Source organism: Pelecanus crispus, chromosome 12, assembly GCF_030463565.1.
Source record: "Pelecanus crispus isolate bPelCri1 chromosome 12, bPelCri1.pri, whole genome shotgun sequence".
Taxonomy (NCBI): domain Eukaryota; kingdom Metazoa; phylum Chordata; class Aves; order Pelecaniformes; family Pelecanidae; genus Pelecanus; species Pelecanus crispus.
Window position 1 is genome coordinate 16933671 of NC_134654.1, and position 16807 is coordinate 16950477.

Sequence of the window (16807 nt, forward strand, 5' to 3'; positions counted from 1 at the left end):
CAAGGGCGGCATCTCAGCCGCGGGGGCCACGCTGCCGTGCCGGCCCGCTCCCCTCTCAACTGCTCGCCTTCAGCGATGGATGTGCAGCGGCCCAGGCTTGCGGTGCCGATGCTTGGGCCTGCCCCTCCTGAGGGCACCGGGGATGGAGCCGCGGGAGACAGGGAGGGAGCCGGCAACAAATGCGGTAAGAAGGGAGAAGAGCGGGCCGGCCGGCCGGCCCCGGGGGCGGCCAGCGGGACGGGGGCACGCAGCTGGGGGACGCCAACGCCGTGCTGGGGCAGGGTGCCGGCGTTTCCCAGGAGGGGACGCGAAGCACAAGCCGGGGCCGGGGCCGCCGCCACGCGCGCACGCCGCCCCAGCCGCGCGACCCGCAGAGACCCCGCCCCCGCCCCGCCCCTTCCGTGACAGCAGTGTCCCCGCCCCCCGCCCTGACGTTGCATCACGGGCGCGGCCCCGCCCCCCGGAGTACCCGGATGAGGCAGACCCGGCGCCGGCGGGTGGTGCTGCGGCTGTGACAGGGGATGCGCTCCGGTGAGTGGCGGCGGCTGCGGAGGCCGGGGACCCCCGCGGCGGCCTCCAGCCGGCCTGGCGAGGGGGGAACGCGGGTGGGACGGGAGGGGACGCGGCAGCGGGGGGGCGTCCCTCGCGGTGCCGGGGGCTGCGGGTCCCGCACCCCTCTGCCGATTGGCTGCAAACTGACAACGGGGCAGGTCCCGCCCTCCCCCGCGCGCCGTTGGCTGGCGGCGCCGCCCCGCCGGTTCCCATTGGCGGAAGCGAGTGCTTGTCACTGGCCGGCCCGGCTCGGCCCTGCCTGCGCGGCCGCCGCCCTGCGCGAGCCGGTTCCCCCCGCCCGTCGCCTCCTGGGGGCCGGCGGGCAGAGCCCGGGGCCGGGAGCCGCTGAGGCCGCGGCAGCGCGGGGTGGGCGACGCGGTGTCCGGGCACCGCTGCCCGCCGGGGCCGGCCGTGCCTGCCCGGAAGCAGCTGCCTGCGGGGGAAAACCCCCTTTTTACAGGTATTTTCAGCTGAGCGTGAGTGAAGGCGCCACGTCTGGTTGGCACTGCCTTCCCGCGGGCAGGCTCGGCGGCGGAGCCTGGGTTTGCCTGAGAACTCCTGGTTCTGGGCCCCGAGCTGCCCGCTCTCCTGTGCGTGCTGGCGGTGCCTGGGCTGTGGGCGCCTGCTGTGGCCGGGCCCGGAGGAAGTAAACGCGATTTCTTACTGCACCATCGCGCCTCGCTTCCCCTCGTCGCACGTCCTTGCAGGGACGTACATCGGCCTGTGAACGCGTCAGGGTTTGGCAAGCCCGGGTCAGGGTATCTAGCGGCTGACGGGGAGGGAGGGTGGCCGGGGCGGTTATAGCAGCCCAATGGTGCGCTTCTGCGGCAAGGGTCAGAGGGAAATTGCAGAATTCGGATGGGTTAAGCCAAAACTGCCCAACCGACAGAGCCTGTCCGGCTCCTGAGCTATTCCTGTCTGCCCTCGGGTCTGCAGGCGGGAGGCAGGCGCCCTGACTCACCCCCAGGTCCCGCCGTCCCCGGGGCTGTGGCAGTGACTCCCTCCCGATGTCTGAGAGGAAAGGACACTTTTTTTTTCCTTGCTCTCTGCTGAACTGTGGTGGGCTGTGCTGTGCTGTCTTGCACCAGGGAGGAGGGCAGCCAGGATGGCTTTGATGGTGGCGGGTTGCTTTTGACTTCACTCCTTCATAAGAGCAATTTCCAAATGCAAAGGGACTTAACCGTGTGTGTTTGTAGAAGCATGCGGCAGAGTAAGTTTGGTGACTTTCCTGGGTGGCATCAGGGAGCGTGGCTGCTCCCTTTATAGTCACTCTGCCTCCTTTGTAGGTGGCTTTGTCCCAGAAGGTGTTTATTTTTCTGTCGTCTGCTCCCAGTCACAGACAAAGAACTGGACATATGATTTGCCCTCATTCTCATAAAATACTTGGTATATCAGATGCCTAGGGTACATCTCTATCGAGTATTTTTCAGTAATTCTGTACGGGTTTTTCTCTGAGGTTTTTATCGCCTCCATCTCAGCTTAGTGAGTCTTGTTGTATTTCATATAAACATGACCAAACTCAAACAGTCCCTGCCTCGTACTCCCAGTTTGATGAGTTTGACCCAAATTGCAGCAGACATGCCATAATGGATGAACACATCTGACACAAGAGGAAATACATGACTAGAGTAGACTTCCAGTTAAGTGACTTCTCATTAATGCATCTCTCTCTCCTTCCTAGGGAGGAGGAGAGCCATCCTCGCGCACCCGCAGCCCAGCTTCATCGCTCTCAGCCAGTTTGTGCCGGGAGTATTCGGTGACTCAGGGCTTCTCTCTTCCCTCTGAAACTATCTTGACTTGGTCATGAGTTCAGAGAGGCAGAGGGTACTTCTGGTGTTTATTGCCCTGAGAAGTGGTTAAGTATATGAAACCACAGTAGAAGAGTTCTTTAGATAGTTGAGCAATTTTTTTCTTTTTTTTTTCTTTTTTTTTTCTCCCCTTTTTCCAGAAACAATTCCTGGGCACCTGCTGAGGGTAGGTGGCCTCGTCAAGGTCAGTGTTTTCTTACAGGTATTAGTAACTGTAAGAGGAAGGAGTTGTCCTGGGGCAGAAAAATGACTAGGAGGCTTTTATATTTATTTATTTCTATTTAAATTTGATGTGTCAGCAAAGTGACTGCACAGGCATGCTGGTTGACAGCGCCGGTTAAAGGCAGTTGTACAGAATATGACAGGTGGGCGTTAAGTAGTGCATTTTTTGGATTAACAGTGTTAGGTCTGCCCTGGAAGAGATCCTCTGTCTTGCTTTTAGAGCCAGACCTGGCTGGGCTCTGTATTCATCTTGTATACGCAGGGGCAGAGCCCAGGCATTCTCCTTTTGGTTCGCACATGTGAAGATTTGATCTTGCATGTCATTGGGAATTAGAGGTGAAGGTATGTGTTCAGAGGCATAGTGATTTAATTTCCTCACCCTCTTGTGAGGGTAATGTGAAGAGGGGGGAAAGCCCTCTTTTTTTTTTTTTTCCCTTCCCTGACTCTTTAGAGGTTGCAGACATGTGAGGTAATACCTCATTTGGTGGAGAAGGAAAGAGAAGACAAAGAAGAAAGTGGAGAGAATACACAAGACTGATGATGTCTGTGACCTTGATGCCACAATGAGTCGTCTCTGGAGTCATGTCTGGGAGTAGACTACCAAAACGTATGGCAACAAAGTACTATTTATTCCCTCAGTCTATTACAGTTATTTTTGAGAAGCAGGGAAAGTCAGACTACAGAAAGAAAATGGTCTTTTTATAGTAGTTCGTGATGTTTGTGATGCCATAAACATGATCAAGATAAACTATGAAGTATGTTCAAGCAAACTGTCTTTTCACTACTGTACTCATCCATGAGCAAAACAAGACATACCCATCAGAGCATATTTTTCTTGATATGACTGTGTCCCTCGAGGGCTCTTCTGTTGATAAAGCTCAGTAGCAGATTGTGCTGCTTCCTTGTCCTGATCAATGCAGAGTTTGGGGCCTTATTTTAACTCTCATCTTGTTAAGGTCTTACTAAAGAGACCTAAGGCCCTGCCTGTTGATGGCTGGCCTCTGACTTTGGGTAGTATTTTTTCAAAACCATTTTCCCCTCCCTAGCACTGGTAGAACTTCAGAGATGTAAAAGCAACAGAATTCACTCCTCTTGGAAGAAACCTGTGCTAAGTGCTTTTCACTTTAAGTTTCTTGGTCACTTGTCATTCTGCAGTGTCCAGAAGCATCTTAGCCCTCTGGCCACCATGTTTCCAGGGAATGTTGTCATTGGGATGGTATTAATTGCTGAGATAATAGGGAGGCCCAAGGGACCCATGTGCTGTCATTTGTTGCAAGCTCTTTGCTGTGCATGTCATAAGCTCTCGGATAAATTCATTGCTTCTGGGTAGGATGCTCTGTAATTTTTGAAGGTTTAAAGAGAAACCAGGCAACTATGAGTTTGAGAAGATGACAGTTGGGTGGATAATCTCCAGAGGTGGGGGTGGTGCAGGCATGTGGCAGCTTGTGCCAGCTGTCAGCCTCCATTGTAGAGTCAGGATCAGTGCTCCTGGTGCTCATCGTATCTCACCGACTTTTCTAAGAGGTGGTTTTCCAGAGAGCTAAGACTAAGGCAGGAAGAAGCGTATCCTTTTCACAGCCTTAATTTCCTTCTCAGTTTGCTGTTTACTCCACACCCTTCTGCTCTGTGTGGATCCGTCCCTCTGGGTTTGCCAGGTATGGAGCTGGGAGCAAATTGTTCTCATGGTCAGGCCCAGGTTGCTCTGGGACATGCACGTCTTCAGGGGCCTTTTCTTCATCTGTGCAGATACTGAACCTGCATTAGGAGCACCAACCTCTTCAGATTTTCCTTTTTCAGGCACTTCAGGGGTGTTACTTGGGAACAAATACAGGTCGGATGTCTTAAAGTTCTCATGTTTGTGAAAGGGTTAAATGTTTTTTTAATACTAAATTCTGATGTCTCTGGTAGTTGTAGCTTGATTTCTGAAAAGAGCCTTCTTGCATCAGTACCTTTCTTCTGGTTTCAAGGCTTGCATGGCAGTGCTAGCTAACTCATCAAGGGGTTTTTTTTTTGCCCCACTGGATATCATACATTCACAAGGTGTGCAAGTCTTGGCCATGTGGTGTAAAGCATACCTGTTTTATTTGATTAATAAGGCCGATTCCACAAGAGGCTGTTGAGATAAGAAGGCTTTACTGTATGCTGCTTGGTTATCTTAAAGGCTTTTAGTCTGAACCTGGCACAAAGTTCCTGCAGGTAGGATTTGGTTATCTTCTGCCTCCTGTGCTGTCCAAATTGGAAATGCAGGATTTATTATTACACCAGAGGAAGGAGTGTTGTGCTGATGCTGGGCTCTGTGACTTTTTTTCCCTGAAAGCTCATATGCTGCTGTTCTAAGAGGCAAGGAGGCATTTGTTGTGGTTCACCAGAGAACATTCAGTTCAAAAATAGTATTGCAGGAAAAGACAGAGGTTTGCTTTCTGAAGCAGCAATGGAAGCAGGCAGCCTTCCAAAACGCATATGAAAATGCCTCCAGCTCTTATTTCAGGATGAGAAAAACAAACTCAAATTGATTGGTGAAATCTAATCCATGGCTTTTGTTTGTTTGTTTTCCATATTCTAATAAGTGAAAAACAGTGCAAACTTGCTTTGGTTTTTGGCTAGAGTGCTCAGGTTCCTTTGCTTTGAATCCTGATTGGGTTTTGGAAAAAAATCCAGAGCTTCAGGGGTTTGGGGGGTTACCTGTTGGTTCTTGTGGTTTGAGAAGGTGTAGAATGGTGGAAACAGGATTTCTTCTGCTTTTCTGTCTGTGAATCAGCATAAAATGGGAAGAGGAAGAAGACCTGGTTTGCTGACAGTCCTTCCTGCTCTTCGTGGCAGCTCTGGACGGTGCCAGCACACAACAGCAAGTTGTTCCCTGCAAGAACGGGATGACCATAGCAATTACGTGGGTCTTGGCAGTTCTGGGGACTCTGATAGCCAGAATGGGTTGTTATTTTGAGAACTGAAGGCCAGAGGTGAGCTTGACAGAATTTCTTTATCAAGTCCTATTTTAGGTATTTACTTGTTTAATTTGAAAGGCCCATGGATGTTTGCATTTCCTTTGGTGGTGGGGCAGCAATGTGTGGATGGGGGAGTCTTAGCACTGTGGCTTGTTGCACCTGAGTGGCATTACTTTGCTTAATTCTTTGTGTTTGGTGTCTGAAAATATTGGGTAAACAGGATTGTGAAGAAGAAAGCTGGTGGCCTATGTGCAGGAAAACGACCTGTTCATGAACATTAAATAATATTCATTCACTTTAGCTTACAAGTATTTGCCATATAGTTTTAAATGGGAGAATGTGGTGTGGTTAAAATCAGGAGGGATGGCTTATCCAGCTGCTTGGGATGCTGCAGATACATCCTGGGTGAATTGCAGCTGCCTTTGAGTAGTACGTAAAATCATTTTGGACATGCTTCTATAGCTCATCCTTACCACGATGCGTCAGTGAATTAAGTTGACTTTGAGAGTGGGGAGGAGTGGATTCCCAGCCGTGGGAAGGGGTGGGTAAAAGTTGAAGCATAGTGTTATATTTCAAGCTTCATGTTTTGATCTGATATTTGATCCAAACCCTAGCAGCAGCCTCCAGTCACATAGAGAGCCCAGGAAGCTTTTTTAAGGTACTGTGTTACACTTCAAGCTGTGTTTGTGTTTTCATGACTTAGCGGAAAGGTGGCTGCTTAAAGATTTTGGTTTGGCCTTGAATGCAAGATTCCTTAAGCTACTTGAAAAATACCATCTGCATGTTAGTTTAGTTACTTCTGCTACATATTGGATTCAGCCTTTGGCTCTTGCAATATCCAGAGGATACTAAGCATCTCACTTGTAAGGAGGCTTTTGGAGGTGGGAAACCAGATTTGTCCTGTACAAAACCCCCCGGATTTAGAGAAGTTCTTAACCTACAAGCTGCATTTTTTTTGAGTGATCACAGCATGGAAAAGCGGTTCCATTTTAACAGTGGAGAGTTACTCTGTCCCGCTGACTCTGTAAGGGGAGGCTTGAAAGGAGCCACCGTGTTTTGAACATAGTTCTTGTTTGAGAGCTGCTTCGGATCCTGGAGTTATGCCCGCATAGCTGAGTTTTCCCAGGGTGCTGCGTGAATGCTAAGCGTGTTGTAATGAATTTCGAGTGGGCAGCAGCATAAGCCTGCTCTCATTTTCCCTGGAAGACGCTGCTGCATTGTCTTGTCTGTATCCTGAAAGCCTCAGTGTTGTTTGTCAAAGGCTTGATTCTGCAAGTGCCATGTATGCGAAGAAGCCCATGAATAGGAAGGACTTGCCGTGCTGGTTCTCGGCTCCTCACGTAATGCCCAGAGCCAGAGCAACCGGCAACAGGCTGAAGCAAAGCAGTTTTTGTTAAAGTCCTGGTATTCTGTGGGCATGCACTCTCCCACACATGAGATGTTTAAAATTGTCTAGTTATGTTCTGATAAGGCCTAGGAGTTGCTTTCTGCCAGGCATATGCATGTGTTTAGGTAGGCCCTTGTTTCTGTGCCATATATAGAGGGACTGGGCAAAGGTTGGCGGAAGTGAAGTGATGTGATTTGCTTATGGCCACATGTGTGCTGGTGGCAAGTTGAGAAGCTGTCTGCATCTCCCAACTCTCAAACTAGTATTTTGGCCATGAACCAACTTGTTTGCAGACTGTGTATATGTGCTGTTATCTCTTTCTCTTGCTCCTCACGCATGTGAGGGAAGACAAGTGATGTAACTGTACAAAAACTCGGATATGGATGTTGAAGCTTAGTGTTGCATGCTGGCATTAGCATCTGATGTAGGTGTTTATGCATTGCAGTTAGCAGATCAAAAATCCATGCTGATAGCGTTAGGCATGATGGTAGACATGGGGCGTGGGTAATCATGAGCTATCACCTGCTTAAGCAAGGTGGGCAAGGGATGGTGGACTTGGAAAAGGTCAGCTTGCTCCCGCTGGGTGGGTTTAGGAAGGAAGAGTTGCTGCCGAGGGGCCTGAAGTATGAGGGCTGAATCTCCTCCCTCTGGTGTCTAAAAGGGAAGGGTCTTTTGACAAGGCTGGGGCTGGGGGGAGGGCACGGAAATCTCCGGCACTGGCAGCTGGTGACTCCGTAAGTACTTGTGGGTCCCAGACAGCCCTTGCTGCTCTCATGCAGACTGCCATGTTTGCAGGGATTCCTCGGTTGTTTATCTCCAAGGATGTGCCCTGTGTGAGCAGACAGGGAGGAGTCTTGGGCCCAGGTGTACCTTATCTTGGCTACTTCTAGGAAACAATGTTAAGATGCTTCCTTGTACAAACTTTTTTCTAAACACATCCTGAATTTTGCTGACAGGTGGCTTCCTGGATGTTTACCTTTTGAGATCAGCTCCTCTGGAGCTGTGGGAGCGGACCCGGTTCTGTGCTACGCCTCATTTATTTTGGGGAGAATGTACTTCTTGCTGATCTAAGCCTCTTGAAGTGTGCCAGTTTAGAGCTGAGTGCATTAGAGGGAAAGGTCAGAAGGCTTTTACTGAAGCGGTTTCAGTAAGATCAGTGCAGGACTGATGTTACAGGCAGCATGCATTGGTAGCCGAGTCGAGCTGTTCACCTCTTTCTGGCAATCTGAATCACAGTTCCGGAGCTAACTGACATGTGCCTGAGCCACAGCAGATGTCTGCTCGCCTTAATGCACCCGGCTGCAAAACCACGACAGTCTGGGAGGTGATTCATGGGCTCTACCTCCACTGTAAACAGTCTTTTGCGTAGGACTTAAGATTTGTCCCTGTGTTGTGATTAAGCTGCCTTGGTAACAGGTGCAACAACTGAAGCAAATACACCCGAAGAAATTTTTATCTGAAGAGGTACAGCAGGACTGAAAATACATGTGGTGGGGGAATTATAATGGCTCCACATGTATGTTTTGTTTTCTTAGTACAGGGCAATGCAGAAAAGGAAACACCATCAGTTCTCTCGGGCAGCGTGGAGACCTGGTTCATGACAAACTTGCTTCTACGATAAAGCTGTGAAGTTAAGTAAACACAGTGTGAGAGTTGGGGTGTTTTCAAGGCACTTAGCACCCTCTGGATAAATTTGATTTTGTGCCCTTGCACTGTGGCAGCTGCAGTCCCAGCTGAAGAATAAATGTGCCAGTTCTGCCCAGCTTTATTTGTGAGATAAGTGCCAGTCTCTGAAATGAGCCTGTCTGCCCTCTGATGAAAGCATGGCATTGATGAAAGCATGGCATTGTTTTGTCCCACTTTTAGGTGTCTTAAAATGTGGGTCACTGAGATGCAGGACATATTAGTGTAACAATTTTAGGCCTGAAGGGACAGTGTTGGCTATTGATGCCTGTTAGAGTGTGAAAGTCAGGACTTCTAGGTCAGCTATTACTGATAGATGAGTTTGATGCAAGCGTTGTTTAAAGCCTCTGCTTTAAACAGAGGTTGGTTTCAGCTTGTTCTTTTCTGGATCTTAGTAACAGAATTTGAGTCTTGGCTTTTGGGGAGAAAAAAAAAGATGCCTACTTGTAAAAGAGTTGCGGGATTGCTTGGGGAGAGTTCAGAAATGGTACACGGTGTGGTGTATCTCCTGGCTGTGGTTGGGAACTGGGCCTATCTGAACGCTACTCTTGGTCCTGCTGTGCATGGCAGGACCATGACCACCACTTCTTCATCTTCATCAGCTTCTGAGACCTGGTGTGTGTCAAGGCCTCAAATGTCTTGTGTCCCCCTGCCTGGACTGTGTATTTGCTCTATTACTGAGCAGCAGTATAAAAAGTACACGTTGGGTTTGTGTTTCTTATGCTGGGTAATAGCCAAGCAGTGATGCAAATGGCATCCAGTGGTCCAAGCAGCTGAAGAAAGGAGGTCTTCATCCAGAGAGCGTGGTCCCCCTGCTTTGGTGCGGGAAGCTGGTCCTCTGAACACCTCCAGGCTGGAAGTGCTGTTGTATGATGCGACCATGTAATTTTATGAGAGAGGCTGATCTTTCTTGTGTCTGTTTGAGAGGACAGAGGGAGTAAAACTATATGGATAACTTCTGTTACCTACCTGTTTTACACAAAAGCAGGAATTAGCTAGGACTCAACACAGGAAAAGTAAATTGAATTTTAATCTCCACAGCACAGCATGTTAGTGGTTGACCTCAGAGTGTTTGTCTTCATTCATCAAATGCCTTTGCAGCTCTAATAGGAGTTGTAGTGTGCATCACTGTGTTGGCGACAGGAGGCAAAATCTCTTTAAGAACATTTTATGAACAAAAGTGGAAACTGTGATAGCTGTAAAATTTAATATCTTTATCAACTGTGGTCCTAAGTGAGCTTGTGGCATTCACTGGTGTTTCAGTGGCAAGTACCAAATACAGTCAAAATTTCTGGTCTTATTTCAGGCTGCTGCATGAGCATTTCCAGAAGCTTGGTAAAATTATGTTGCTTGTTGTGGCAGGTCTCTGTGCTGAATGATGCTTGTTAGGGATCATTAACATCCCACTTGCAGGTGCCAAGTCTGGATGCCGCTGTCAGAAACGCTGTGGTGATGAAGCCCATTACACAGCAGCAGTTTCAGGGACAGTCTGCCTGTCTATTTATCCTGAGTGTATTCTTATGTTTGTATCCTGCAGGTCATATTGATCATGGACAGTGAAGAAATCCCGACTTTTTCAAGTCCAAAGGAGGAAACTGCGTATTGGAAAGAGCTTTCCTTGAAGTACAAACAAAGGTACTGTTGTAGATTGGCAGGCTGGATTTGGTTCTTAATGACCAGAACATTGTTTAATCTGTTTCTCTGCAAGGCCACACCAAGATGGGTATTAGATATTTTAGGAAGAATCTCTGCATTTCCAGCTTTAAATCCAGCTTTACAATTTCCAGCCTTGTGGGAGCTGAGTGTTTCTTGCACAGTGTTACCATGCCATAAGCTCCAGGCTATGTTTTGAGCATGTTTGAGCAAGAGCAGAGCCCTTTTGCGATCATGTGCATCTTTGTATAATTAAAGTGCTGCCTTAAGTAGTATCTTGATATTTTATCATAAGAAGGCACCTTTGGGCTTTCCTTGTATCATTACTGTTCCCTCAAGCTTCTTGTAGTTGAATTACTGGTATGAGAAGTGGCTGATTTGGTGTCTGCTGCAATTTATTGAAGTGTATTGTACCTCATAGTCCAGCCTGTAGCTATGGTTTACATCTTTTAGGGGGGTGCAGGGCTTTTTGGTTACCAAAAACAACAAGAGAGGTTGCTGTCTTGAGTAATACCATGCTTCTTGTTTGGGTTTTTTTTGGGTTGGGGGCATTGGAGGCTCCTAGTTTGTTTATTTTCTTTGGAAAGCTTTCTTTGCGTTCAGTGTTACTCGTGCAGTTGAGGTGAAACCAGTTAAACCTCTCTCAAGCCCAAGGTGCAAGCTGCTTTTTTGTTTGGTTTTGGATTTTTTTTTTTTTGTGGGGGTGGGGGGGGGCGGGGAGTAGTGTTTGGCATGTGGAGGGGCCTGTCCATGTTGAGAACCCTAAGCTGTTCTTGGGTGTCAGAACCCAGTGTCTTAGACACCAATGGATATGTTGTTTCCTAAAGCCTTGTTAGTTTTCTCTGCTGCTTGCTAAGAGCTGAGTTATTATGTATGGTAAAGATGCAAATTTAATAAGCAAAGTATGTGGAGTGGCTACTTCTAGTATTTAATAACTTGCAGTGGCATAAGGTAGGTATGTGCTGACTTCCTGCCAAAGTGCTCAGTAACCCCAAGATTCAAACCTTCATGCTTTTCAAGAACCTTAAATTTCCAGGTAGTGCAGAGATCCAGAGACTGTTGTTCTCTCTTACAGTTTTTGACCAAAATCAGGTTAAATGTTTGCTTAATTCATTGACTCTATCAAGTCTGCTAGCAGTGAAAGCTAATGGAGTACAAAGTGGTTTTCAGACTCCCATGAATCCTGTAAATAGCCTTGATACAGGTTTGTATTCACACATGCATTTAATGTAGCTGTTTGTTTTGATATAAGAGAATTAATTTCCTTTTATAGCTAAGTTTAATGTCATTTCTTCATTTCCCCATTTTTCTTTTTCCCCTTAGAGGTCTATGGATGACACTTAAGTACTTCAAAACTCCTGTTTTTTCAGCTTATTATTTTAGAAGAGCTGTGGATTTTGTTATAACTTGGGAGATACTGGATTTTCAACTGATGAAACCCTCTCCTTACAGCTTCCAGGAAGCTCGTGAAGAGCTGGCTGAATTTCAGGAGGGAAGCAGAGAATTAGAAGCTGAGTTGGAGGCACAGCTAGTACAAGCTGAGCAGAGGAATAAAGATTTGCAAGCAGATAACCAAAGACTGAAGTGTGAAGTGGAGACATTAAAGGTAGGTCTTTTCTGTAATAGCATTGGCTCTTCTTACAGATACGTTTTGGATCTCATTTTACATTGTCTGTCTGTTCTTGGTCACTGAATATCCAAATGAAGTAAAGGAGTTGTCTAAGATCCAGACTTAAGTATGGTACGTACTCCAAATAAGGCCAGCAACTTACCAGGGAAATTTCTGATTTCATTTCATTGTTCACATGAAACTCTTGTCATGGAGTTTGTGCGCATTTGTTTGAATTCTCTAGGCTTTGCCAAGTAGTAGCTTTATTAGTTATACAGGCAACATCAGCATAGCAACAGGGTGGACAACACAAGTATATTTTGTCAGATCACTGCGTTGTCATCTTTCTTCACAAACTAGTTTTTTTTTCCCACAAGGCCTCCTTGCTTTTATGAGACCTTAACGGAAGCTGAAGATGGGCAATTTGTGCAAATCTTTCAGAGAGTATCTCCTAATTCATTCTGAACAGCCATATCTGTGCAGACTGGAATTGCATAAGTATCTGCATGTGCAGAAGGTAACTTTTAATTGATGCCTCTATGTTAATGCGGTGGGTTGACCCTGGCTGGATGCCAGGTGCCCACCAAAGCTGCTCTATCACTCCCCTTCTCAACTGGACAGGGAAGAAAAAATATAACAAAAAAGCTCATGGGTCAAGATAAGGGAGATCACTCAGCAATTACTGTCACAGGCAAAATGGACTTGACTTGGGGAAAATCAGTTTAATTTATTGCCAATTGACACCGAGTAGGGTAATGAGAAATAAAACCAAATTTTCTCTACCTCCTCCCCCTGAGTGGCGCAGGGGGACAGTGGGGGTTGCAGTCAGTTCATCACATGTTGTCTCTGCTACTCCTTCCTCCTCAGGGGAGGACTCCTCACAGTCTTCCCCCATTCCAGCATGGGGTCCCTCCCATGGGAGGCAATCCTCCAAGAACTTCTCCAATGTGGGTCCTTCCCACAGGCTACAGTTCTTCACAAACTGCTCCAGTGTGGGTCCCTTCCATGGGGTGCAATCCTTCAGGAGCAGTCTGCGGGATCACAAGTCCTGCCAGCAAACCTGCTCCAGCGTGGGCTCCTCTCTCTCCACGGGTCCTGCCAGGAGCCTGCTCCAGCATGGGCTTCCCCCCAGGTCATAGCCTCCTTTGGGCACATCCCCTGCTCTGGCGTGGGGTCCTCCCCAGGCTGCAGGTGGATATCTGCTCCACCATGTACCTCCATGGGCTGCAGGGGCACAGCCTGCCTCACCATGGTCTTCACCAGGGGCTGCAGGGGAATCTCTGCTCCAGTGCCCGGAGCACCTCCTCCTTCTTCACTGACCTTGGTGTCTGCCTAGTTGTTCCTCTCACGTATTCTCACTCCTCACTCCAGCTGCAGTTTGTGTCCTGTTGGGGTTTTTTTGTTTCCCCTTCTCTTAACTGTGTTATCCCAGAGGTGCTACCACTGTTGCCGATTGGCTCAGCCTTGACCAGTGGCAGGTCCGTCTTGGAGCCGGTTGGCACTGGTTCTATTGGACATAGGGGAAGCTTCTAGCAGCTTCTCACACAAGCCACCCCTGTAGACCCCCTGCTACTGAAACCTTGCCACACAAACCCAATACATCTAACAAGTTCCTGCCTCTTTTGGTATCTTGGAAAAGCATTATTTTTGGTATTCTTGGTTATTTTAGTGAAGGCAAAGGTTGAAAGCTTACCCAGTGGAAGTAACGTTTATGGGATTACTTGTTCACATATCCGGTCCCAGCTGTATCTGTAAGGTCAGTACCGTGTTCTATAAGATTGGTTGTTTTTCCATAAGCCCCTGTCTGTACCCTCAGGGCTGGTGAGAGTGTGTTTGGGAGTGAATTCTTCCAGTCTTTTGAAGATGAGCTTAGGTACCTGGAGGTTTTGTAACAAATTTCAGTGGCTCTCATTTTTGCTAATGGAGATACCAGACAATTTCTGGTGATAGTGTGGCTGTTGTCAAGGGAGAGGTACTGAAGGGGAGGCTGTGCAGTTAGATTTCTCTCTGGCTTCCTAGATGTTTGAGGCTTCAGAGCAGCTGTCAGTGCAGGCTGTTGGGAACAGATGCAGAGATGCATCTCTGAGCAGCCAGCTGTGTTATGGCGAGATGTCTGTGCACAATGCAGTATTTGTGATTTTTATACTGTGTCCAGCTCTGATGTTCAGAGCGTGTTCCTTCTACCTCTCCGACTTGTGCTCTGTATTACCAGCAATCCCAAATCAGCAGACTGAAGCAAGTATATTACTTTCTTTGTCCCATTTTACTACTGATGACTTGGAGAGTGTATGCGACTGATATTTATCTTGCTACTTCTTATTTCAGGAGAAACTGGAGCACCAGTATGCACAAAGTTACAAGCAAGTGTCTTTGTTAGAGGATGACCTGAGCCAGACACGGGCCATTAAAGATCAGCTGCATAAGTATGTGAGGGAGCTGGAGCAGGCCAACGATGACTTGGAACGTGCAAAGAGGTGAAGCCTGCAAACTCCTTCTTTCCTTCAAGTTTTCACTAGATCTTTTCTTTGCTACTCAGATTGATAATTTTATTATTCCTTAAAAGGGAAAATAACACATGTTCAAAAAATCCCAAACAAACCCCAAGACATTTGATTCTTTGAACAGTGCAGTTTACCCTTGGAGTTCACCTCCATTAGCTGGTAGCATTATGTTACAGCAAGAAAGGCAGGGAGACAAAAGTGCTTCGTGTTCCTGTGAGAAACAAGCAGACTTAGAGCAAGCTGGGCCAGAACACTGCTTTCGATACTACCAGCTAGGTGACTCTTACAATATATTTGTGATCCTTGTAGCTCAAAGCCCCTTTGAAGTAAGTACCTAATACTTTACATAGTTCCTTTTAAATAAAACAGGCCAAAGGAGTCTCCTCTTCCCTTGCATAACAGCTTAATGACTGTAGGGAACAAATGTGTCCTTTATAAATGCATAAAATGAACAGGCTGCTGTTAGAAACGCCCAGTTTTGGAGTAGGTCATGCTTCCGTTTTGCTGAATGGGAATTTTGCCATTGATTCAGTGGGAGCAGGAGTGAGCCTCTGGCTATCTGGCAAAAAGATCTGAGAGCTGAGGCCCTGTTTCCACAAGGCTCTTAACCTCATGACTAACTTTTGACACACATGAGTTATCCCACTGAAATCATGGAACGAACTGGGTCTTAGGTAATATCCCAGTGCCCTGCTTTCTGCATTTGCTGGGCTGTTGCCTGTCCACAGCTCTGGAGAGTGTAGTACCACCTGAGCTAATGCACTGATTAAATGTATGGCTTTGCAGTGTTGTTGTGGTTTAACCCCAGCTGGCAACTAACCACCACGCAGCCACTCATTTATTCCTGCCTGGTGGGATGGGGGAGAGAATCAGAAGAATAAAAGTTAGAAAACTCATGGGTTGAGATAAAAACAGTTTAATAGGGAAAGCAAAAGCTGCACACACAAGCAAAGCAAAGGAATTCATTCACTGCTTCCCATGGGCAGGCAGGTGTTCAGTCATCTCCAGGAAAGCAGGGCTCCATCATGCATAACGGTTACCTGGGAATACAAACGCCATTACTCTGAATGTGTCCCCCCCCTTCCTTCTTCTTCCCCCAGCTTTATACGCTGAGCATGACATCATATGGTGTGGAATACCCCTTTGGTCATTTGGGGTCAGCTGTCCCGGCTCTGTCCCCTCCAACTTCTTGTGCACCCCCAGCCTACTCACTGGTGGGGTGATGTGAGAGGCAGAAAAGGCCTTGACTCTGTGTAAGCACTGCTCAGCAGTAATGAAAACATCCCTGTGTTATCAACACTGTTTCCAGCACAAATCCGAAATGTAGCCCCATACTAGCTACTATGAAGAAAATTAACTTTACCCCAGCCAAAACCAGCACGAGCAAGGCTTGGGAAAAATGGAGATGGGTGCACTGGTCTGGCTCTTTCCCAGCTCTTTGGTAGATCTCTGAGAGCCAGATGCTATCATGTTCTTTTCATCTTATTCCCCTGCTTGTTTGGAGTTTATTAGTCCTTTCTAAGAGGTATTTCTATAGCTTTCAAATGACTAACTTGAATGTAGACCCTGCTAACATTTTTCTTCTATTGTGTTTTTGAATATGCTTTTATGTTGGCTGAGCTGAAGAACCTAATATTCTGGATTTTGTTTCTAGGGCAACAATAGTTTCATTGGAAGACTTTGAACAAAGGCTGAACCAAGCTATTGAGAGAAATGCATTTTTAGAAAGTGAACTGGATGACAAGGAATCATTGCTAGTTTCTGTACAGAGATTAAAGGATGAAGCGAGAGGTATGGCTTGCTTGATTAGTTCTGTGTCTTGGTACATTGTTGGCTTGCTAAGAGAGATGTGTAGCAACCAAAGCTCATGTTTATAGAAAGCCTCACATAGTGAGACTTGAACTGGATGCGTAATGTAAGCGTTAGGTATTACTAACAGTATGTTCTCTATTCTTCGTATGTCCAGTGTAGCTAAGAGGAAAAATTTCCTCATGTAGGGCAAAATTAATATCAGATTCATTCAGGTTTTTTAACACAGGTGAGTACAAAAATGCTATGTTCCACAGATGTAATAGAATTGAGGAAGTGTACTTCAAAAGTTCCCACTCACTGTGGTTTTATGCCTTGTACAGGAAGGGAAAGCACAGGGAAATGACAGGGGAATACATGATAAATGGTAAAATAACTTTCTTTAAAAATCCTATCTCCTATGTTCCTTCTAAACCTCTTGGAAATTGTCTAGTTTATTTAAGATATTCCAGTAAAGGCTGTGTTTAGACCTGTGGAATCAGAGATGTTTGGGATAGTGTTCTGGGGTATGATCAGGAGTTGGAAATTCCCCAATGGATTTCACATTGAGGATGCTGGGGAAGCATTTTTTTAATGGATGGTTGAAAATGATTTCTCTAATAGTGGGGATGATTGGCTCATAAGCCTATGCCTGACATTAA

The 16807-nt window shown here is 47.0% G+C and overlaps 1 protein-coding gene across 6 annotated transcripts in view; it reads left to right on the forward strand.

Annotated features, from left to right (window-relative positions):
- The first annotated feature begins 500 nt into the window (after positions 1-500).
- Positions 501-16807, forward strand: part of NDEL1 (nudE neurodevelopment protein 1 like 1) — a 29623-nt gene continuing 13316 nt past the window's right edge. For 2 of the 6 annotated variants that reach the window (XM_075719590.1, XM_075719594.1), the window contains exons 1-5: positions 501-531; positions 10132-10229; positions 11700-11853; positions 14182-14330; positions 16012-16148. In XM_075719590.1, coding sequence (XP_075575705.1) covers positions 10144-10229; positions 11700-11853; positions 14182-14330; positions 16012-16148 — 526 coding nt within the window. In that variant the 5' untranslated portion in view covers positions 501-531; positions 10132-10143. Of the gene's footprint in view, positions 532-960; positions 1013-3110; positions 3190-5395; positions 5540-6161; positions 6183-10131; positions 10230-11699; positions 11854-14181; positions 14331-16011; positions 16149-16807 lie in introns of those variants that run through there. The other 4 variants (XM_075719592.1, XM_075719593.1, XM_075719591.1 and 1 more) reach the window with 4 other exon arrangements.